The 25245-nt window shown below is 34.4% G+C and overlaps 1 protein-coding gene across 4 annotated transcripts in view; it reads left to right on the top strand.

Moving 5' to 3' along the window:
* ATM (ATM serine/threonine kinase) overlaps positions 1-25245 on the top strand; it is a 115657-nt gene that overhangs the window by 50131 nt on the left and 40281 nt on the right. For all 4 annotated transcript variants that reach the window (XM_019624133.1, XM_019624132.1, XM_019624130.1 and 1 more), the window contains exons 31-41: positions 3601-3775; positions 4324-4488; positions 5274-5406; positions 6777-6872; positions 8985-9156; positions 12259-12400; positions 13466-13642; positions 15513-15690; positions 18232-18319; positions 21290-21445; positions 23108-23195. In XM_019624133.1, the coding sequence (XP_019479678.1) occupies positions 3601-3775; positions 4324-4488; positions 5274-5406; positions 6777-6872; positions 8985-9156; positions 12259-12400; positions 13466-13642; positions 15513-15690; positions 18232-18319; positions 21290-21445; positions 23108-23195 (1570 nt within the window). The remainder of the gene's footprint in view (positions 1-3600; positions 3776-4323; positions 4489-5273; positions 5407-6776; positions 6873-8984; positions 9157-12258; positions 12401-13465; positions 13643-15512; positions 15691-18231; positions 18320-21289; positions 21446-23107; positions 23196-25245) is intronic.

The raw sequence follows: 25245 nt of genomic DNA on the forward strand, positions 1-25245 counted from the left end.
AGCCCACTGCAGCAGGGGCTGCAGCCTACACCATCGCCAGCGACTCATGGCAGCCCAGCTCCAGGTCGAGCCGTTGTTCACCATCTTAGCTGTAGGGGCGGTGTCACTAGCCCTCATGTGGGATCCGAACCAGGGCCTTGCTGTTTGAGCTGGCGTCCCAAGCCAACTCTTAACCAACGCACCATTCAGCCGGCCCCCATTTTGTTTTTTTGTATTTTTCTGTTTGGCTTTTTAAAAATATATTTGTTTTAACTTAAGTCATATGTATGTATAGTCATTCAATCTTTTTTTCATTCACTACTTTTTTAAAGTTTATTGTGGTAAAATGTAGAACATAAAATTTGTCATTTTAACCATTTTTAAATGTCCAATTCAGTGATATTAATTACATTCACAGTGTTGTACAACTATCACCGCTATTTCCAATACTTTTTCATTGCCTCAAATAGAACCTTTGTACCGACTAAGCAATAACTCTACATTCCCCTTTTCCTCCAGCCCCTCATAACCTCTAATCTACTTCCTGTCTCTACGAATTTGCCTATTCTAGATATTTCATATAAGTGGAATTATAAAATATTTGTCCTGTTCTGACTGGCTTGTTTCACTTAGCATGTTTTCAGGATTCACTCAGAATGTATCAGAACTTCATAATTTTTTATCACAGAATAATATTCCATTGTATATATATATAGCACATTTTGTTTATCCACTGATATGTTGATGAACACTTGAGTTTTTTCCATTTCTTGACTGTTATAGATAAAACTGCAACGCACGTTGTTGTACGGGTGTCTGAGTGTCTGTTTTCAGTTCTTTAGGGTATGTACACATACCTTCAAGTGGCACTGGTGGGTCATTATAGTAATTCCATGGTTAGCATTTTGAGGAGTTGCCAAACTGTTTTCCACTGCCGCCGCACCATTTTACATTCCGCTTGTGATGCACAAGTTTGATTTTCTCCACATCCACACCTGCACTTGATATTTTCCATTTTTTTCTTGTTTTTAATTAAACCTATCTTAATGGTGTGAAGTGATAATCTCATTGTGGGTTTGATTTTGCATTTCTCTAATGACTAATGATGTCAAATATCTTTTCATATGCTTATTGACCATTTGTATATCTTATTTGGATAAATTTCTATTCAAGTCCATTGCCCTTTTTTTTTTTTTAAGATTTTTATTGGGGAATTTGTATGGGAACAGCGCTGGGGAATTGGGGAAAGGGGAACAGACAAGTTGCTGTCGTTTTTTTCTTCAGTGTAGTTGTGGAGGATGTTGCTTCACTGGCCCAAGTTGGCACCATCATTGCGCTCTTCCCCGGCAAAGCAGATCAGTCGCCGGCTTCTGAATGGCCACTCACTGCAGCTTGAGGGCCACTCACGCTGGCCGCTGGCTACACACGGTAGCCCATGGCAACCCACCTGCTGTAGCTGGTGACTCACGGCAACCCAGCCCCAGGTTGAACTGTTGTTCAGCATCTTAGCTGTGGAGGGCAGTGTCACTGGCCCTCATATGTGGGATCTGAACCGGGGCCCTCTGGCGTCCCAAGCCAGCTCTTAACCAACGCACCACTCGGCCGGCCCTCATGTAGTTTTTGAGCAAGCACCTTACCATGGGCATGTGTCTGGCTTTCTAAATTCCTTGAATAAATGGGTGATTTTAAATACTCTAATTTCCCGGGCAGGCCAAGTGGCGCGTTGGTTAAGAGCTGGCTTGGGATGCCAGAGGGCCCCAGTTCGGATCCCACATATGAGGGCCAGTGACACTGCCCTCACAGCTAAGATGCTGAACCTGAACCTGGAGCTGGGCTGCCGTGAGTCACTGGCGATGGCGTAGGCTGCAGCCCCTGTGGCAGTGGGTTGCCATGGGCTACCGTATGTAGCCAGCAGCCAGCAGCTGCAATGAGCAGCCGTCCAGAAGCTGGCAACTGATCTGCCTCGCCCGGTCAGAGCGCAATGATGGTGCCAACTTGGGCCAGTGAAGCAACATCCTCCACAACTAGCCTGAAGAACAAAAGGACAGCAACTTGTCTGTTCCCCTTCCCTCAATTCCCCAATAAAAATCTTTAAAAAAATAAATAAATACTCTAATTTCCCAAGGTGCTCTGTCCCTAGCTTTCCCTGCTAGGCATTAGGCAATCTTTTGTATGTCTCAATAATTTTTTGTCCCAGGCATCTGTGGGTAGTTGGTCAGCCTTACAATGTTTTCAAGCAATGCCCTGAGCACTTCCAGCCTGGGAGATATCCAAGTTGGGCAGAACAGAGCACAGCACCTTACTTCAGCCCTTCCAGTAGCTCCCAGACGTGTTATGTATTTTCTGTGTATGTTCAGAAAAGACATACACAACAATTTGCAAATGAGGTCTGCTCTGCTTTCTCTGGAACTAAGGACCAAGATCCCACATTGGGAATTGAGGAATGTAGTTTTCATGACTAGGCCAAGCTGGGGAGGGAATGGGGCTAGAGTAATTAAAATCACCACAAAGCTTTTCTGCAGTTTTTAAGTTGCCTTTTTCTTGATTGATTAAGCGTTTGCTTTATTACTGTAAATCATTTACAAAGTTCTAACAAAGTTCTGATAGTTTGCTTTTTAAAAAAATTTACTCTGTAATATAAATGATTTTTATTTTATCCTATCCTTGGAGATCTTTACATGATAGGCCACAAAGCTGACACATTCTTTTTTTTTTTTAATTTATTTTTCAGTTACAGTTGACATAAAATATATTAGTTTCAGGTGTACAACAGTGATTAGATATTTATATACCTTTGAAATGATCAACCTGGTAATTCTAGTACCCATCTGACACCATATTAATTATTACAATATTACGGACTATATTTCCTATGCTGTACTTTATATCACTATTACTATTTTTATAAATGGCAATCTGTACTTCCTAACCCCTTTCACCCATCCTCAACCCCCCTCCCATCTGGTGACTCAGTTTGTTCTCTATGAATTTGTTTCTGTTGGTGGGATTGTAAATTGGTGCAGTCACTATGGAAAACAGTTTGGAATTTCCTCAAAAAATTAAAAATAGAACTACCTTATTACTCATCTGAGTATTTCTCCAAAGAAATCCAAAACACCAATTTGAAAAGATACATGCACCCCTTTGCATTACAATGTTATTTACAATATCCAAAATATGGAAGCAACCTAAGTATCCATTGACAGATGAATGGATAAAGAAGATGTGGTACAGATATACAATGAAATATTACCCAACTGTAAAAAAATAATGAAATTTCGCCTTTTGCAACAACATGGATGATTCTAGAGGGCATTATGCTAAGTGAAATAAGTCAGACTGAGAAAGACAAATACCATATCATTTCACTTATATGTGGAATCTAAAAAAACAAAATAAATGAACAAATAAAACAAACTTGTAGTTTGGCTTTTTTTCATTGTTTCTGTCAGGGGAGCTTGGGGCTGCCTACTCCGCCATTTTGCTGATGTCACTTCTCTTTTTGGCTTTAAGAAATTAGATATGAAAGTGACTTTTATTTCAAGCCACATCAGCATTCAGTGACTTGAATGAGTTTATATCGAAGTAGTTTCCTAGAACTGACTTTTTTTCTTATATTAGGCCTGCTCGGTTCATGGATGTGTCGTTACGCAGCTTCTCCCTTTGTTGTAACCTGTTGAGCCAGGTTTGCCACACAGCAGTAACTTACTGTAAGGATGCTTTAGAAAATCATCTTCATGTTATTGTTGGTACACTTATACCCCTTGTGGACGATCAGATGGAGGTTCAGGAACAGGTAATTTCAGAAATCGTCAAAATGATATTTGAAATACATTGATAAAGCATTCTTGGAAGGAGCTGAGTGTTTTATATTTACTTAGTGTAATCAGTAATTTTAGTGAAAATATTCCTTGAAAACTGGTTGGCAAAACATTCTCAATGAATTAATATTTGTAATCATTTAATTATAGAACACCTAGTAATTTTGATTTAGTAATTAACCTGATAGTTTATCTCTGATGCTGAAGTGTAGAGGTAGTCAAAACCAGGAATAGCAGTTCATACCACTATGATGGTGTATAAGATATTACTTATATAAATGTTTCAGTAATACTGGCAATTTTATACCTCAGTGTCCATCTTGTAGTAGCACTTTATTTGTTGAATTATTTAAAAACAAGCAGTAATATCCATGTACCTTAGAAGTAATTAAAACATTTTATCTGAACTAGGTTAGTAGAATTTTTATCATGTTTTAGAGTGGGTTGGGTGGTTTTACTTTAAAATATAATTAAGCCATTTCTCCCCTTTTGTTTTTTGTTTGTTTGTTTTAATTATGTTTAGGTGTTGGACTTGTTGAAATACTTAGTGATAGATAACAAGGATAATGAAAACCTCTATGTCACGATTAAACTTTTAGATCCTTTTCCTGACCACGTTGTCTTTAAAGATTTACGTATTACTCAGCAGAAAATCAAATATAGTAAAGGACCTTTTTCACTCTTGGAGGTAATTATTCCATTATCTTGCTATTTTGTATTAGAAAGGATAGACAGTAGTACTTTTTGAAAACCTGTAATGCTCTAAAAGTAAAAAATTGAATCTTTTAAAAATTGTGATAAAAAAATATGAGATCTATTCTCTTAAATAAAAAACTGAATCTTAATATACCCTTTTGCATTGCATTAAAAATATAAATATCAAAGATTTTTGGTAAAGATTTGAATTTAAATATTGAATGAATGTGATTAAAATATGGTTGGTTTTCATATGCATAAGATCCATTAATATCTCAGAATTACCATCTGATTCTTTTAGGGACAATTTAATGTTTAAATTAGAGATGATATTTAACTTTTTCAAGTGTTTTTCAAGCTTTAATCTGTTTTAATCTTTATAACTTAAAAATTATATTCAAGTACATATTTTCTTTTTATCTTATTATAATTTAAAAATCATACTCTATTACTATGTACCAATATAAAAATATAGTTAAGTATATTAACATGTAAAACCAGTTATTTATGGTAATAAATAAATAGAAATGTAAGCTTTTTTTCTCTAATTGAGTATGCTATAACATTCTTAAAATTTAACTATGTTATGAGAGTCTATTAGAATTTAAAATAAAATGTAGGATTTGAAATGGAATAAGTTAATTATACTTTGGTAGTAATAGTGATATGAGTCAGTGTCTGTAAAAGGCATTTGCTAATTTTTTTCTTTACATTTTATTTCACAGACTTAATACATGTCAAAAGCAAGTTACATGTTTAACTAATTTTGTCTTTTAGGAAATTAACCATTTTCTCTCAGTAAGTGTTTATGATGCACTTCCATTGACAAGACTTGAAGGATTGAAGGATCTTAGAAGACAACTAGAACAACATAAAGATCAAATGATGGAGCTTATGAAAGCATCTCAGGGTACTAATTTTAATGACATGGGCTATTTGTGCCTATTTCTTTTTGAAAGAATCTTTTATAAATTCTTGCTCTTGGTTTAATTACCATGGACTTAGTAACTGACTCTTATTATTTAGTTCAGACCCTCATCATTTCTCATCTACCCATAAAAGACTTCCTTCCTAATGATCTCTTTACCTTGAACTACTCCCATTTTATCCATCCTATACACCTCTGCCAGGATTTCTTCAAACCCAAACGTGATCATGTTATTCTATTGCTTTAAAAAATGTCTTTCTACTGCCTAAAAGAAAAATGAATTCCTTAGAGCCATGCATACAAGGTATCTGTCTCTGCCTACTGCTCCAACTTAATTTAAGTAAAAGAAATGTATCTCATTTAAAACACCATTTAAGTATGTGTGTTGCATGTATGTATATGTGTATGTGTGTTTTTATATATACACATATATGTATACATGTTTCTAGCTTTATTGTGAAAATATTCATTTTTATGTTAATTTGAGTTTAGGTTATTATAGTATTGCACTTGGGGGAACTTTTTCTACTTATGTTTGATTTTCATTTTCCTGTGTCCATTAATTTTATATTTCTATTGTGTTATTCTTATCCTCAGTACTTTTTTTTTATCCTTGGTACTTTCTAAAACTAATTTTGATTTTAACCATCTGAGATCTAAGTTTCTAGTGCATTTGTTCTGAGATATATATATATACATATATATATATATATATATATATATATGTATATATATATAAAATATGAACACCCCTATCTCTTACTTTCATGTATTTGGGTATTTCATTGGTCTAGACTTGCCTTGTCCAATACAGCCACTAGCTATTTGTAATTATTAAAATTTAAATGAATTAAGATTTAATAAAATTTAAAGTTCAGTTTCTTCATTGTACTAGCACATGTCAAGTTCTTAGTAGTAATATGTGGATAGTGGCTGTCATTCGACAGCACAGATTATAGAATATTTCCATCATTACAAAAGTTCTATTGTCTGTAGACAATTATGGTTTAGACTGAATGCTAGAGGTTTAGAAACCAAGCATGTTCCCAAAGTTCCTTCTAACTTAATGTTGAATGATTTTTGTGTTACTGTTTGTGATTTTGCTAAGGCACTGACTTCTCATAAGCCATTTTTCTTTCTCTGTGCCAAATATTGCCAAACACTTTTACATGGTTTTATTTCATAAGGAATTTCAGGTATATTCACTTTTTATTTTTTGAAACGCTCATGATATAAAACCTTTGAAAATTATAAAATTTTTGTAGTCAGATAATTTTAATATATAAGCATGTTGTAAAGAAAAGTGTTGTCTCCATTATAGTTTAAACCAATATTTTCAAAACTGCTCCTAGATAATCCGCAAGATGGTGTCATGGTGAAGCTAGTTGTCAGCTTGTTGCAGTTATCCAAGATGGCAGTAAACCATACTGGTGAAAGAGAAGTTTTAGGTAAACTATTTGGCTGAATGAATATGAGTTTTTATGTTTGAGTGGTCATCTTTATAATATTTTCAAAATCAGTAAAAGTTTGTCATTTGGGATATTAGGGAAATGTGAGTTGCTAGCTAAGTTATATTTCTGTTTATTTAAAGTATCCCTAAGCAAGCCCTCCTTTCATATTTTCCTGCCTTGTAAATATTTAGGAAAGTCAGATATACCTATTTGTAGCATTAATTTGAAGATAAATTTGCAACTTGATACATTTTATAAATATAAATGATAATATCTTTTTCATATAACAAAAATAAGAATGAGGACTTGGAGGGATATATTAAACTCATATTAAAACTATTCAACACCTTTACTATCATCATTTGGGAGTAACCTAATGTGAGATAAATAGCCAATGTCATGCCTAGTGTATGTGTTTGGATTTGGTGGTCACAGAATGGAAAAAACACATAATTAAAGTCGGCTTAAAGTTGTCATGACAGTATCGCTTCAAATAAGAAAAATGGGAGGAAAACGAGGTGCTTCACAGATTCCTTTATCTTTCAATGGAGTCTTCCTTTTCCATGGCAGCCTAATATCAAGGGTACTTCCTTTTTTGGTAAATTTTTTATTGAACTATATCTTGCAAACAGTTAACTGTACAGATCATAAGTATATAACTTGAAGAATTTTCACAAACAGAATACATCTGTGCATCTAGCACCCAGACTAAGAAACAACCTTATCAGTGCCCTAGACGTTTCCTTTAAACAAGGAAACTTTCCCTTTATTTATAGTGGCACCGTTTCTGGGGACAAACCTGATTTGCTACAGGAACCCTAAGTGCTTTTCTGGGTAGCACAAAATCTTTGTACCCATAGCTAACATCATACTTAATGATAAGAGACTGAATGAAAGCTTTCTCCCTCAGATCAGGAACGAGACAAGATTGCCCACTTTTACCACTGCTATTCAACATTATACTGGAAGTTGTAGCCAGAGCAATTGGACAAGAAGAGATAAAGAGCATTCCAATTGGAAAGGAAAAAGTAAAATGATCTCTATTCACAGATGACATGATTTTATATATACATAGAAAATCCCAGAGAGTCTATAAGAAAGCTACTATAATAGAGCTACTATAATAGAGCTAATAAATGAATTCAACAAAGTTGCAGTATACAAAGTTAACACACAGAATTCAGTAGTGTTTCTATATACCAGCAATGAACAATCTAAAAAGGAAATTTCATTCTATATACAATTTCATTTATAATAGTATCTAAGAGAATTAAGAACACTGGGGATAAATTTAATCAAGGAGGTGAAAGACTTATGCATATTTTGTTTATTAGAAGTGAGTCACTAAGTGCAGCCCACACTCAAAGGGAGAGGAATTAGGCCCCACCTTTTGAAAGCAGGACTATCAAAGAATTTGTGAACATATTTTAATAAATTCCACCATACTGGGAAAGAGCATGAGGGATTCCTCTGGGATGGTGAAAATGTTCTCTCTTCTTCATCTGGGTAGTGGTAATACATATGGGGAAAAAAATATGTGTATGTATACACGTGTGTGTACTTGTGAGTTTTCACTGAACTGAGTGTTTAAAGTTTGTGGACTTTATGTATGTAATACCTCCAAAAGTTTTTAACAGTTTTGAAATTTGTTGATACTCTCATACCATAGCTATGTTTAGACTTCCATTGTTAATATCTATGTTCTGCTTACTAGTTAATCTATCTCCTGGATATGATTTTATAGAGGAAAATATTTTGCCCACATGGATGATATGTAAAGGAATGATATATCTTATAGCTTTTTTAATTTATTCAAAATCTTTGAGAAACACTTAACTCTTGAAGGATGACAAAACATATATATATATATATTTTTTTTTAACTCCCCCCCTCACCCAGCTGAGCCATCCTGCAACCTGTTGGCAGCTCAGCAGCAGCTCAGCTCGGGCCAGGAATCGAACCGCTGTTGCTCAGAACTCGCACTCTTGAGCAAGCTCTTAACCAACTGAGCCACTCGGTCGGCCCCAAAACATTATATTTTTGAAATTAGAAAATTTCTGTTGTCTGTATGTAGCTATAACTCTACTAATATGGAATTTCTATATGTAGAGGCTGTTGGAAGATGTTTGGGAGAAGTAGGTCCTATAGATTTCTCTACGATAGCTATACAGCATAGTAAAGATACATCTTATACCAAGGCCCTTGAGTTATTTGAAGATAAGGAACTTCAGTGGACCCTCATAATGCTGACTTACCTGAATAACACACTGATAGAAGATTGGTGAGTATTTAATGATACTTTATTTCTGATAGCACTTACTTAAAACCTGACATTCAAGGGGAATGATACTTTGCATAAATTAACATTTTCAATAACATAAAAGCTTTCTTTTCTGTGTTGGCAAGGTTTTCTTTCAGTCTCTAGTACTTCAATTAAAATTTTATTTTTAGTAATTCACATAATTACTGAAACTCTACTATGTGCCAGGCATTTGATATAGTGATGAATGTTCCAGACAAGGTCCGTGTTATATTCTAGTGAGAGTAGACTAGACAAATAAATCATAAGAGAACTGCCAGGTTCTCTTTACATTAAGATAGGGGAATGTAAAATGGGATATTTTGGACATTTGTCAAAATCAAAGGTGCTACTGTCTTCTCAGCTAGGCTATTTTGATCCTTTTAAAATAAGTCACAGAGCAGAAATTTCATAATTCCAAATTCTTAAGCTAATCAAGCAGGGTTTTCTTTTACCCACTTATTCTCTATGCAAAACAAAATTGCAACTGATATTATAATAATTTCAGCTTGCTGGTTATGAGATTACTTTTGCTTTCTTTCTTTGCCCTCTTTCCCATTTATCTATTAATTTATTTATTTGTTTTTGGTATATTTGAGGACCTAATCACCATTTTGGGGGTGTGGGGTCAAAGGATTTTTGCCCACAACTGGGGGCATCTTTCTAAGGTAAATAGGTGTTTTGCACCTGTTTCCCTACAACCCATTCCCCTTCTCTTGGGGAATAAGTGATTGGCAATAATGCCTACCTGCCATGTTTTCATTGTTGATTTAATGGATATGTATCTTTCTCTCTGTTGTTGTTGTTACAATAAAAAGGCTGCCATGGTTTTTTTCCCCCAACATTTTATTATCAAAATTTTCAAATGAATAGCAAAGTTAAAAGAATTTTGCAGTGACACCCAAATACTTACCACTTAGAATCTGCCGTCAATATTTTACTACTATCCTTGCTTTGTCACATTAAGCCATTCTTCTATTTTTCTATCCATCTCATTTTTTAAATGTATATCCGGCACACTTTTTGAAGAGATTTTCCATAGGAAAATTGCAAGCATTAAATGTTTCACAGTAATTTGCAATTGGTTTTTCAAAAAAAGGTGCACACAGATATTAGTGTGAATTAAACTTGAGAACCATAAGGAGCAGGTACAATTTATTGTTCCTATCTTTTTTGTAAGAGGAAGAAAAATCATTACGTTTAAGGGACCTCCGGTCTACAGAGGGGATATTGACCAAGGGATTCCCAGAATAGCTGACTATGGAAGGCTTTGCTGAGGAAATGTCACTCAGCTGATCCTAGTGATCAGGAGTCAGCTGTGAGATGATTAGGGACACAACATTTAAGACGGAATATCTAGAGTGGAAATAAGATAGGTGTTTTTGAGGACAGAAAGAAGCCTGGTGTGGAAGAAGATGATAGGAAATGAAATTAGAAAGATAAGACTAATTCTGATTAAGAAATTTGGGTTTTATTTGAAATATATAAGGAAGTGATGGAGTTTTAAGCAGAGTAGTGTCATGATGCTACTTACATTTTTACTCTGGCTTTTATATGACAAATGGATTGGGATGAGGCAAAAGTGGAAACAGGAAACCCGATTATGAAACTTGCAGTTGTCTAGAGAAATGATGGTGAGGTGTATCACGGTGGCAGTAATGGAGATATATGGGAAATGGGTGGAACTAGGGTATGTTTTTAACATAGAGCCAGCAGGACTTGCTGATTAAGGATATGGAGGAGTGAGGGCAATAGAGAGCAGTGAAGGATGAGGCCAAGTTTAGGGTTTATGCTTCTGTGTATTAAATTGAGAAACCTAAAAGGAATTAGACCTTTACTTGAAAGCTTATCGTCATTTACAGTATTAGGCCTTATGACAGTTTTTGTCAGCTGTCCTGTTTTCAGTATTCTTGTATTACAGGCCTCCTTTTCCTAATTTTTTTGCAAAAGAGAAGGCTGTTTAGTGTTTCAGTAGATGTTTTAGATGCCTTACCTAATGATTCTCAGCTAGCTTCTGGTCAGAATAAGTGTGTACTCCGTTTGTTTAAAATTGTTCTAGACAATAGTTATATCATTTAGAGGGAAATATTATTCTTGTTTTTTTTTAACAATTTAGGATGTATCCTTCCACCCTTTTTTAATGTATACACACATAAACACACATACATCAAAACATACATGTTTTTTAAAAATTTGATGTACTGGATCATAATCTACAAATTGTTTTTTTTTCCATTCACTATGTTTTAGAGATCTTTCCCTGTCTTACCTATGCATGTGCCTCACTGATTCCAACCTTGTCATGGTATTAAGGAACTATGTATTAAGCACAGTTTATTTTAGTTTTTTTAACCATCTAAAGAATATATATATATATATATATATATTTGTTGTTGTTGTTAGTTTCAAGTGTACAGAACAATGCAATAGTTATCCTTTTCACCCTTCACACAGAAACAACCCCCCTTTCCCATCTACTGCCCTCCCACCCCCAATATCATGCTTATCTATTACAATTCCATTGACTCCAGTCTACTCCACGTCCTATGACTATATGTATATATAATTATAGTTGACATACAATATTATTCAACATCAGCTTCAGAAATACAGTGCAGTGGTCAGGCCTCTATACCGACTATGAAGTGGTCTTAGAGGGAAATATTATTCTGCCTTTTCCCAAATTATTTGTATTTCTTTGAGAAACGATCAAATATTGTTTTCTCAGGTGAATTACTATTCTGTCATTCTCATTACTCATTTTTATTAATCAGTGTTATTTTTTACTTCTTTTTATGGGTCCTTTTAATTTTTAGTAGCTGTAATATAAATTTTAATGTATTTTGAATGAAGGGAATTGCCATTGCAGTGACTAGTTTAACCAAAGTTTACTGAATATTAAAATTTTTTTTTATCATTTTGGCTTTGATGTAGTAGAATTTTATAGATGTAAAGTTTCTTAATAAATGTGAAATTTCCTAATAACATATATTTTAGATTTTAGGTTTTTCATAGGAGGTTGCTAAACATTTATCAAGATTAATAGCCGATATACTTTATAGGCATTTGAATTATATTTTTCAGTGTCAAAGTACGATCAGCTGCCGTTACCTGTTTGAAAAACATTTTAGCCACAAAGGCTGGACATAGTTTCTGGGAGATTTACAAGATGACAACTGATCCCATGCTGGTCTACCTACAGCCTTTTAGAACATCGAGGAAAAAGGTCTCGCAAATGTTAAATGTTTAATGAAGACCCACTATTCTATTGTAGAACAGTTCTATTTGCTGTTGGATAAGAATATCAAATTGCTTACATAGTATTATACTAATATTTAACCTTTTTAAAAAATAATTCCAGTATTTCTTGAATCCAAAGGGTTTGTATTTTTAATTATGGTAGTGTGGAAGAGCTGAGATAAGATAGGTAGCCTAGAGAAGTGATGATTGATTTGGGGAATAGGAGTTCTTAATGACAGGCCTTTTTCTTAGGAGTAGAAATCCCTGACTTGGATCCCATGAAAGCCATTGATCCTGAGTGTGATTTATAGGTATTGTAATCAACAAGCAAGTATTTATTTCCATAGCAAGTGTAAGTGTCACAACCCCCTAGTGAAATATAAGTTGACCTATATTTTTCGTCCTTTTTCCATGTTGACATCATCACAAGGTTCCATCAGAACTACTTTATAAAGGATATTTAAGAACTCTTGCTTCTCCTTTAGTTTAAGCATTCCTGTTTAATATTTTCTTTTCATAAAGTGACTGAGAAATGTATGATTGAATTTTCACCAATTTAATTTCAGGGCATATACTAAGATTGAAATAGTACTTTTAATGTATCATAAATACAATTTTGGTCTTAGTGAAATTACCAGTTATATAAACTATTAATAAAACTAGTAATGTAACATGTAAAATGCTATAGTTACAACATTTTAAAGTGTCATTTCATCTTGAAGTCAATTCTGTGTAGTAGATTTGGACTGGTTTTGATATAAGACAGATGAGGCACAGTTTGTGATTTGTATAATATACTAGTAGTGAGCTCAGAGTAGGACTCAGGTTTTTTGCTGTCTAGACCAGTAATTTTTTATGATACCACTCTGCCTGTCCTGTAAACATAAATGTATTTGAAATTTATAAGGTAACCATTGTCTCCAGATTTGTTTTAACTATGTTTACTTTTATTTGGAAACAGATGTGTTTGTCTAGATATTTGTTTTGCATAGGAAGGGTAAAATGTATTTCTGATTACCTTATTTACATTTTCTGATCATTTCCTTTCTAGTTTTTAGAAGTACCCAGACTTGACAAAGAAAGCCCTTTAGAAGGCTTGGATGATACAAGCCTGTGGATTCCTCAATGTGAAAATCATGACATTTGGATAAAGACACTGACTTGTGCTGTTTTGGATAGTGGAGGCACCAAAAGTGAAATTCTTCAGTTATTAAAGCCAATGTGTGAGGTAAGAAGATTAATCGGTCTGATTTGATCCCTTGATAACTTTGCTTTTTTTTATTTGAGTTTTCTCTTAGTAAGTTTTCTTTGCTTATCCCGTTCCATTTGACTTCTGTGTACATGTTTGTGGCCTTTATATCTAAAAAGAGTGCTGTGGTATAGCACATCATCTTCATGCAGCAGCACCTACACTCAGCTCTTGTGAATCCATCCATCAAACACAGCATCTTTATGAGCCATAACTTTATTCAGTAAGTTTCAGCTGTAAAGTAGTTGCATACTGGATGAGTTCTAAGGGGAGCCTTGAGTAATTTGTTACTGATGAGAGTTAAAATACTGATGATTGTAAATATTTATATTAATCAAAAGCCTGCTTTTTGTTTGTTTATTTACTTCTAATAAGGTCATTGTCATTTACTTCCCTGATGTGCTTTCTTGAGTGAGAAAAAGGGTGGGGGGTAGCAGTTAATGTTGCTTTTTTTATTTTTGAAGGTTCAGTACAATTTATTTCAGTAGAGAGTAAAGGTACATACCAAATCAAACAAAAACTTTTATGTGCTTTTATCAATTATGTCATCTTAAATAGCACAATATGATGATGCTTTTAGACTAAAAGCTAACCTAATTTATAGTAATGCCAAGCATGATTCAACAGAAACGTGAAAACAAAATATCTGACTAGGTCAAACATCTACCAATTACAAATAACTGGTAGAGAAGTGAATATTTTGGTAAAGTGCACCCTTGTAAAGCAATTTAAAAAGCAGTCCTTGTTTCTTACAGAAAAAGTGTTGACAGTGAATAAACTATCACACTGTTTGCAATACTGCACTGCCACTCGTATGAGGTCAGCAGAGTGATACCCTGGACATACACATAACTCCTTTCTCATTAGTGAACCAAACCTAAGATTTTTATAAAATTCTGACTTTGAGCCAGAGATTAAATGTTCCAAATATACATTTATATATACCCCAATTTCTAATTCCTTAAATTCTCTATTTCCAAAACTGGCTTTTTTACTTGTCTTTAGTTTAAAAAGGAAAAAGTTTGCAATTGGTAATCTACAGTCTGTCTTCTGTGTGTGGTATGTGACGAATATATGAAGATGGTATCATGGCAAAAATAATTTTGAATACCAGACATAGTAAAGCACTTCTCTAAACTTTGGAATATACCACAAAAAAAGCACCCAAATTTTATACCTAGAAATTGGGGTTTATTAAAAACTAAATATTTTAATATGGCTTTTGTAGATCTTCACTGAGTGTAGAAAAACGTGCAAAAATCAGATTTTCAGCTTTTGTCATAAATGCTGATCTCCATTTTCCCTTATCAAATTAGAGAACTTCTGTTATTAGTGACACTTCAGCTATAAAATTTTATTTATAGTAGTGATAATTTCATTTGTAAGCAGTATTCTATTTCATTATATGCAAATGGCCTAGACTGGAAATCAACAATTACATTGTAACTGACACATATACTGGAAATCAACAATTACAACTGACACATATGTTTTTGTTTTTGTTTTTTTAGCTGAGCCATCCTGCCACCTGTTGGCAGCTCAGTGGCAACTCAGCTTGGGCTGGGAATCAAACCGGCAACCCTTTTTGCTCAGTGCTCACAGTCTTGAGCGAGCTCTTAACCAACTGAGCCACTCAGCTGGCCCTTAACACATATGTTTTATATAGGTATTCTAGGTTTTATTAAAAAAAAATACTATCTAGTACACATGTTTTTTGTATGTTTTTTAACAGTACATTGAATTTATGACATATTCATCTATCATTTCTTTAAAAAGCTTAATAGATTAATAACAGGGAATAAAAATTTTAAGTATATTATTTTTGACTGAATGTGTTTGTGTATTCTAGGTGAAAACTGACTTTTGTCAGACTGTGCTTCCATATTTGATTCATGATATTTTACTCCAAGATACAAATGAATCTTGGAGAAATTTGCTTTCTACACACATTCAGGGATTTTTCACTAGCTGTTTCAGACACTCCTTACAAACGAGCCGATCCACGACCCCTGCAAATTTGGATTCAGGTATTCTGTTAAATTTCTCACATTTATACTGTTAACTTTTCAGTTCTAGAGAAAGACAGATTGTTTGAATCTCATTAAGATGCTTTGTAGGCTTAATTCTACAACCTGTAAACATCTATTTCTTCATCTGTAGAATGGAGATAACTGTAGCAAGTTTTCAATGAGAGATAAGGCATGTAAAGTGCCTAGGACATTACTTGATGGATAGTACTACCTCTGAATTTTGGCTATTAGTAATGGAGCAGCTGACTGAGCATTCAATATGTGTCAAGCACTTTGGTTGGCACTGGCATTATAGATGTAAACAAGACATACCCTAGATTCTAGCAGTGGAAAAGTTGACAAATACAACCAGATATTACAGGTACTGTGTTGGAAATATGGAATTTTTATATTGAAGCTCTGGCCAACTCACTTTTTAAAAGCAGTCTTTTTTATTATAAAATCATATTTATTGTAGAAACAATAGAAAAATTAGCATAGGTTAATAAAATTGACCCATAATTCTATGATCTAGGATAATGACAGTCAACATTTGGTATGTATACTTCCACTTTTTTAAAACAAATATTGGATTATATTTTATTTACTCTTACAATCTAATTTTTCCTTCTATACTATATAAGTATTTCCCATGCTAAGAGCTTATAGCAGCAGAAATCCCACTAGCAATTAGTTATACATTATTACATATATGCATAGTCGAGGACTCATTATGGGTTAGTTTTTCAAACTTAAATTTTAAAAAAGGAAAAACAATTCACAGATCTGTAAGCTTAGCTTATTGTCTTTAGTATATTAATGTATTTTATGTGCAAAACTAAAACTAGATACAAATTCACTGACTGTACTTATAGACCAATAAAATTATAAGAAAAATGTTAATTGAATGTGATACTTTGCTACAACTATATAAATTGCACTTTCCAACATGGTTCTAGTCAACATTGGCATAGGTTGTTGTCACTCAACCAATTGTTCCTTTTGCTTTTACTACTTATAACCTTTATTTGACATGACTGTGATATTATTTAGATTTAACTTTGCTCTGCTTTATGTTTTTTTTAATGTACTTTTCTATTGACTAGCAGCAATTGCAAATCTATTTGAAATAATGGAATTATAAATGTAGATATGGATGCCCAGTCTGTGGTTCTACTAGATTATATGTTGGTCGTGTAAATGATCTAGAACATGCTCATATGAATTTTCTTTAGGCCATTGTAATCAAAGTCCTAAAATAAAAATTCTCATAGAGACTTTGCAAACTACCTAGACTATGTCTCTTATTCTTAATTTGGGAAGTACAGGTATAAGTGATTTACAGTTAGCAGTAAGAATTTAAACTTTAAATATTATGTAATTTAAAGCAGTATTAAAAACAATTTAAGTATGTACCAAGCTTAATAAAACCACTGCTTATGATAACCTAACAATTCGTTATCAAGATCATGGCTAAGACTTTTTCCTCATGTTTATCATTTGTGTATACAAATTTATGCTACAACCACTCAAAGGCAGACTCAGCCAGTTTTATTTTATGTCTGTAGAGTGCCAATATTTTTATTGCCTTAACTGAAAATTTAAACTTCACATGTAAAATTCTGCTCTTGAAAGGGATAGTAAATATATAGATTTCTATCAGATTAAATGGTGTATCTTTTCTGGTGTCTATAAGCCTCACGGCCTTCCCTGAATCTCTCATGTGCATCTCAGACTTAACTGTCAGAAGGTACACTTATCATCTTCATCCTCTTACCTCAGCCTGCTTCTCTTAATGTGTACCTACCTCTTCAGTGAATGGCGTGCAGTTGCCCAAGCCAGAAATCTCTCTCATATGTCTCATCCGATTACCAAGTTCTGCCAATTCCGTGCTATAAATAACTTTAGTCCATCTATGTCTCTCTGTCCCCAGCACCCTCACTGCTTTACAGCTCTGTGGTTCAACAATATTAAAATTCTTTCAGTAAATTCTCCAAGTTCTTTCTTGTTCCAGCCATCTCGAATGGTATCACTATTGCCTGGAACACTATCCTTTCCTCTTCTGTGAGACCATTTCTGTTCTGTCAGAACTCACTCTGTGAAACTCCTTGTTTAGATTATGTTCCTTTCTATACTCCTCTATGGTTTTCTAGACTTTCTTTATCATAGCACTTATCACACTGTATTAAGAAGCTAGTCAGTGAGCTCTAGGTGGTCAGAAATAGACTGGCTTATTTATGGATACATAATGCATCTAGTACATGAAAAATCCTAGATAAATATTTATTGAACCAATGAATTAGTTCTCTTCAGAAATAAAATATAAATTGTAGTTAATGTCTCAGTTTTATTAAGCATAATAGTTTCTTTTAAAATAAAAAGAAATGCCATTAAATTCCATTTATCAATTCATATTTATTAAGAATAAATTTTGTGCTAGGTACTGTCCACCATAAACTTTTTATAGTGTAGAGGGAGACAAACAAAAGGAAGAAAGTGCTTAAGCAAGTCTGCCTGGAACTGAAAGGAGATATCTTTGTTTGTTTGTTTGTTTGTCAGAGCCAGAGCACTTTTCCCGATGTTGTTTGGATAAAAAATCACAAAGAACAATGCTTGCTGTTGTGGACTACATGAGGAGACAAAAAAGGTAATATAATGACTATTGCTTCTTGAGATTGGTGATTTGGAAGTGTATCTTGTTACTGTTGGCTGAATTTTAACATGATTATTTGAGGTCATGCAGCAGCAAGGTGCTGTATTTAGTTTATGTGATGCTTATGTCTCCTTGTAATAATCTATGTTATAATAATCCAGGGTAGTACTTTGGTGAAATCAATGTCAGGAACTCTAAATTCTAGTCCTAACTGTACTAGTAGCAGTGTTATCTTTGCTAAATCATGCAACCTTTTGAGGGTTTAATTTATTTCATCTACAAAGGGATAGGAAAGGAGTAAGTTATTTTCCAGGTTACTTTTAGTTGCATTACTTCTAACTTTTCTCTTTTAGCTCATAGAAGTAACTATAGTTATGTAAAAATCTCATTTATGTACCTTTATTAAGTTTCCTTTGTGAACTGAAAAACAATATCGACTTTTGTCACCAAAAAGGATTTATTTGGGAAAAAGAGTGTTGCAACCCAGTGCATGCAGATATGGCAAGCCACATGCACACACTGCACAGTTGCCAAGTTGGAGAAGTATTTATAGAGGGGGAAAGGAAGTTAAGGGGAGGGACAGTTACAACAACCTTAGAGCTTTATTGTAAGCGTAGAGCTCTTCCTATTGGGTTCTTGTGATGACATAGTGTGAGAACTCCTCTCATAAGCCCTGGCTTCCCCATAGACCCTCCTGACTAGTCATGTTGTTTAAGTCTCAGTCATAACCTTTATCACGTTACCGTATATCGTGGTCCTCAAAATCTGTTGTTCTACGAGTATGAAGTAATACTGTGCTTTGGCAGTGTTTATTTTCTTGATTCTGATAAATTGCTTTACAGTATAGTAACTTTGTTCCTATTATTTCTCATGAGATTTTAAACAGTGAATTGCAAGAATTGCTAGAGTAATTCTTGGTCTGACTGATCTGTACTGCTCTAGAGTTAATCAGAACTTTGAAGAAATAATGTATTAGGCCAATAACTTAGGTGGATAGGAATTGATGTCTCATGAGTGTATGTGGTGGTGGTGGCAGTAGTTTATAAAGAATGGGAGGAAGAGGTAGAGGAAAAATGAAAAATTGTTTAACCTAAATGCATTTACATCTTAAAAATCAATTCCTCTATATCGTCATACCATTCTGCTCCATTCCTAGAAAAAAGTGTTAAGCCTTTCCACGTCTTTGTTTCTGGTTAGAAAGTTACTGACTCAACTTATTGTTTTGTAATAAATCCTAGTCTGAGAAAGCCCGTAAGAAGCTTTAACTATAGCTGGAAGCATCTCCTTTCTTGGTGTTTGGAGGCAATTTCACCTTTGAAACATTAATTTTAAATTTATCATTGAGGTAGAAGAGTGTTAATATTGGTAGGCCTTGGAGAAGATAAAAATTCTTAATACTCAATTTTAATTCTGAATAAGACTAAAGAAGATTCCTTGAGAGTATATGAAGGAGGCATAGAATAAAGGGTAAAATGATCTGAGTTCAAGTCCAAGTCTGGTACTTAAAAGCTTTGTGCTCTCTGAACTTCAAATTCCGCAGAATAGCTACAATTAAGATTTGACTATACCATAGACACTTTATTCATCAGCCTTATAAGCATCATTTACTCACTGTAACTACTCTCTGAGATATATATTGCTCCCAGGTTTTACAAATGAAGAAACTGAGGCTTAAGAAATTAAGTTGCTGAGATTACACAGTTTGTAGTATTGTGTGTCCCCAAAAATAAGACCTAACCAGAAAATAAGCCCTAGCATGATTTTCAGGGTGCTCATAATATAAGCCCTACCCCAAAATAAGCCCCAGTTAAGCTCATCAGCCAGACATGACTGTGTTTGAATAAATGTAGAATTTTGTATGTGAATAAATGAATAAAATGTGTCTTTTGGAGCAAAAATGAATATACATAAGACACGGTCTTATTTTCGGGGAAACACGGTAGGTGAACCAGCTGGGTTTGAACTAAGTTGTATTTTACTCTAAAACCAGTGCTCTTAACCACTACCTTGTCACATCTCTCTAATGTTAGTTTTGATAAAGGTAATATCTATGATTCTTTCCAGTTCTGGCCTACTGTGACCACAGTGGAAGGTTTTTGTTAAGTAACTCAACCTAGACAATAAACTAGGGAGAAAATGAACTGCAAATAAAAAAGACATGTAACTGTCTTAGAAGAAACAATGTTTTCATTAAATTGGCCATTTAAAAAGATTTGTGTATGTGTTATTAGCTGCTTTGTGCAGCCTATTCTTACGTTATGGTCCATGGATCCCTTAGTTGAAGGGAAGTATGAACCCCAAATTTGTATGGGATGGTGGTCCGTAGCGCTCGTCAGATTTTCTAAGGGGTGTGTGATCCAAAAAGAGTGATAGATAGGGCTCTTCAGCCATGTTATCTTAGATGTTTTAGCTGTTGTCAGCCCTTTGTATCTACAGGTTGTACATCTGTGGGTTCCACATCTGGAAGTTTAACCAACTAACCAACTGGGGATCAAAAATATTTTTTAAAAAACCGAAATGTTACCTTGTTGCTGACATATTAATATGCACTATGTAGTTAGGCCTATGATGGTTGCATCTGTATGGAACATGTACAGACTTTTTTTTCTTGTCATTATTCCCTTTAAATACAATAATTACATAGCATTTACATCATGTTAAGTATTTAAACTGATCTAGAGATGATTTAAAATAAGCAGGAGGGTGTGCATAATTTATATGCAAATACTGCGCCATTTTATATTAGGTACTTGAGCATCTGCGGATTTTGCTATCTGCTTGGGATCCTGGAACCATTCCCTTGCAGATACCAAGGGACAACTATATGCATTGGGGAAATGTGGCTTTTGGTTATTTGAATATAATTTTCTTTTAGCTAGCACTTGCTACCATTGTATTCTATATCAGCATACTGATATTGAAGTTAAAGAAATGGACATGACTTCATTTAAAATTTTCCTTTAGATCTTCTTCAGGAACAGTGTTTGATGATGCTTTCTGGCTAGAGTTGAATTATCTAGAAGTTGCCAAAGTAGCTCAGTCTTGTGCTGCTCACTTTACAGCGTTGCTCTATGCAGAAATCTACGCAGATAAGAAAAACATGGATGATCAAGAGAAAAGGTAATGGAATTTAGAAGTTTGGTTTTTAAAACTAGTGTTGACATTGTTTCAATAAAGGTGTATATATTAAAGATTGGTTCTTACTCTCCCATTTCAAAGATAGTTTAGATAGAAGTTTTCTATCTTTTAAAGAGAAGTGATAATAACTTTTTAAAAAGAAAAAAGTCAGAACTCCTTCAAACAGGATTTAGACAAAGGTATTGTTAGTTGACAGACCCGTCATTTTAGTGTTCCTGACAGAAGTCCTGGTAACCTTGTTTTTTGCCTGGATGATTGACAGCTTTAGACTTACAAATTCATAATTTCTAACACTATTTTTCTTACTTTACAAATTTCTCCTCTAAAAACTAACTGATTTCTGTATGACTTGCTAATAAGGAAAAGATATAATATCTACATATAAGGTTATAAAGCAAAATAAAATGTTGTCAGTACCATTATGTCAGTCAGTGGGCTCTGTCCCATTCCTCTGTGCTCCCTCTAAGAGGTAAATGTTTTCTTACGTTTTGTGTTTATCATTCATTTGGATGATATTGTCATGTGAGTATGAACCCATAAATATAGTGTAGTTTTCCTTCTTTTTGTGCTTTATAAGACATTATATGTGTGCTTTTCTGCAACTTGTTTTTTCGTTCAGTATTTTTGTAAGAATTATGTATGTTGTGTGTTGCTGTAGTTCATTAATTTGTCACTGCTACCTGATGTGCCAGTGGGAGAATATGCCACAATTAATTTACCCATTCCCCTGTTTATGATACATATGTAAGTGTAGAATTACTAGGATGTAGGGTATGAAAATTTTTAACCTTATAAAATAGTGCCAAAGAGTTTTTTCAAGTGGTTATTACCAATTTGCATCCTTCTCAGAAATGTGGATCAGTAGGAAGCCTTATATTTGAAGAAGGAGCCAAAGTACAATTATTTTTAGTTTGGGTGAAAAAAATAAAGAAGAGACTAGAATAAGTTTATAGGTAAATAACAGAGGCACTATCACTTTTGATAATATTTATTTTATGCATTGGATTATTATTGTCATAGATACTGTGTAGCTGTCATGATTTTAGAATTGAAATTACTCATAGGACTGTATGTCATGTGTATAAATGCACGGTTTAAAGCTAAGGCCTTGGAGTAACAAACCTTGAGTTCTAATCCTACTGTCACTAACTAGTATTATAATCTTGGGTGTAAGTGGATCTTATTGATCCACTTCTTTCTCAATATTTAATATGCTCAGACTTCTTAATTTTTGTCAGTTTATGAGGTGTTAAGTGGTATCTCAATGTGGTCTTGATTTGTATGCTTGTGATTATTAATGAAGTTGAACTTTAGGTAAAACCACTGGCAGAACATTTAGGAACTGAATTGGGGATCAGCTGCTCTATTTTTAAATAGGCCTGTTTATATAAATAAGCATATATTGGCATATAGCCTTCCCATATATGAGATTATTATTAAAATGTAATTCTCATTGAAAGAATTAATATTCACAAATTTTCCATTCTAGGCCAATATGGTATCTATTATGTTTTAAAGTAAAAACTATTCACCATGTTTTATTTGTGACCTTAGTAGTTTTTCCATGAAAGTCTATATAATATGTGTATTAACAAGCATCAAAATAGTATATTCTCATTAAAAAATGTGCTCTGTGACAAACAGAAATCTTACATTTGAAGAAGGAAGCCAAAGTACAACTATTTCTAGTTTGAGTGAAAAAAGCAAAGAAGAAACTGGAATAAGTTTACAGGTAAATATTATAGGCCCTATTATTTGTGATAATATTTTATATTTTGGATTATTTTGTTATAGAGGCCATATAGATGTCATTTGATGTTCAAACTGAACTTATTTTTTGGACTGAACGTCATATACATAAATTCATGGTTTGAAGCTAAGGCCTTGAAGTAGACAGATTTGATTTGTAATCCTCACTCTACCACTGAATTTGATAATTTTGTGCAAATCACTTAACCTTTCCACACTTGTGTTCCTTTACCTGAAAGATGGAAATAAAACCACCTTATTTCATAGGGCGAATTCATACCAAGTATTTTCTACCACAGTACCCTGTTCATTTTCCTTGTAACACTTAACATTTATTATTAACATTTATTATATTTATTAAATTAAATATTTATTCATTTGTTTATTATATGTCAGATCTCAAGGCAGGCAGACTGCTTCTTCTATAAATTTCTTAATATCTATCTACTCTTAAATTGTCTCATTCTTACTGAATTTCTTTGGTCAACTCATGCCTCTAAAATGACAACCTCAATTTTCCCACTTTGCCTGAACCTCTGATCTTCTCTGCTTTTGCTTTCAGCCTGCCTCCTATTTCTTGGAGAAAACTGGCACAGATAGGAAGTCTCGCCTCCTATCAAACAGAAATCTCCCTTCATTTGCTCCCATTGTAACTTTTTATCTACTCTGGTTAAAGGAGAGAGTTTCACCTTCTGTCTAAGACTAATCCTTCTTCCTGTGCTTTATTTTTCATCAACTTTCTCAGATAATTTATTTTTTATTGTACTGTGCTCCCTCTCAACATATTCAAACATTTTCATACTTTTCCTATTAAAAATAATATTCTCTTTCTGGAGCCAGCCAAGTGGCTCAGTTGGTTGAGTTAGCTTAAGAGCGTGAGCTCTGAGCAGCAGGGCCACAGGTTCGATTCCCACATGGGCCAGTGGCGCTGTGCCTGAGCTGAGCTGCCGCTGGGCTGCCAACGGGGTGCAGGATGGCTCAGCTGGTGAAAAAAAAAAAAAGTTCTCCTTCCAACTAACACAAAATCATTTCCCTTTTCCCTGTGGTCTCTCTTTTTTAGGTGTCACCCTTTTTTTCTTCCTTTCACAGCCAAACTTTGTGAAAGAGTTACCTGTATTTGCTGTCTCCCATTTCCTCTCCTTCCACTCTCTACTTAAGTAGCACTTGCTAATGTCACCCATAAACTTCGTGTTACCAAGTCTTTCTTTTTTTTTTTTAAGATTTTTATTGGGGAATTGGGGAATGGGAACAGCGCTGGGGAATTGGGGGAAGGGGAACAGACAAGTTGCTGTCCTTTTGTTCTTCAGTCTAGTTGTGGAGGACGTTGCTTCACTGGCCCAAGTTGGCTCCATCATTGCGCTCTTCCCGGGCGAGGCAGATCAGGCGAGGCAGATTAGTCACCACTTACTGCGGCTGCTGGCCACTCACACTGGCTGCTGGCTACACATGGTAGCCCATGGCAACCCACTGCAGCAGGGGCTGCAGCCTACACCATCACTGTTTACTCACGGCAGCCCAGCTCCAGGTTGAGCTGTTGTTCAGCATCTTAGCTGTGGAGGGCAGTGTCACTGGCCCTCATATGTGGGATCTGAACTGGGCCCTCTGACGTCCCAAGCCAACTCTTAACCAATGTGCTACTCAGCCAGCCCACCAAGTCTTTCATTCAACATCTTCCTTAATGTTTCATTAAACTTAACACCATCAACCATGCCTTGCTTGAAATATGTTCTATCTACTTTTTTATTTCATTCTCCTGTTTTTTCTCTTTCCATTTTTTTTGCTTCTTTATAGTCTTATCCTCTTTTACTGAGTTTTTGGAGTATTTTCTGTGTACCAGGCACTATGCTAGGCTTAGGAACTGAATGTCCCAACACTGAGGGCTTGATTTCGTGTTTATGAATACAATTTAATTGCAATTATAGAATTATGCCATTATCAATGAATTTGTGTTTAGGATATATTCTCGAGAGCCAAGCACCATGAAGGCAGTTAAATTGCTTGAGCAATTTTTTTATGGAATACAGTTTCTAACT

This window comes from Hipposideros armiger, unplaced genomic scaffold (assembly GCF_001890085.2).
Source record: "Hipposideros armiger isolate ML-2016 unplaced genomic scaffold, ASM189008v1 scaffold_580, whole genome shotgun sequence".
Lineage (NCBI taxonomy): Eukaryota > Metazoa > Chordata > Mammalia > Chiroptera > Hipposideridae > Hipposideros > Hipposideros armiger.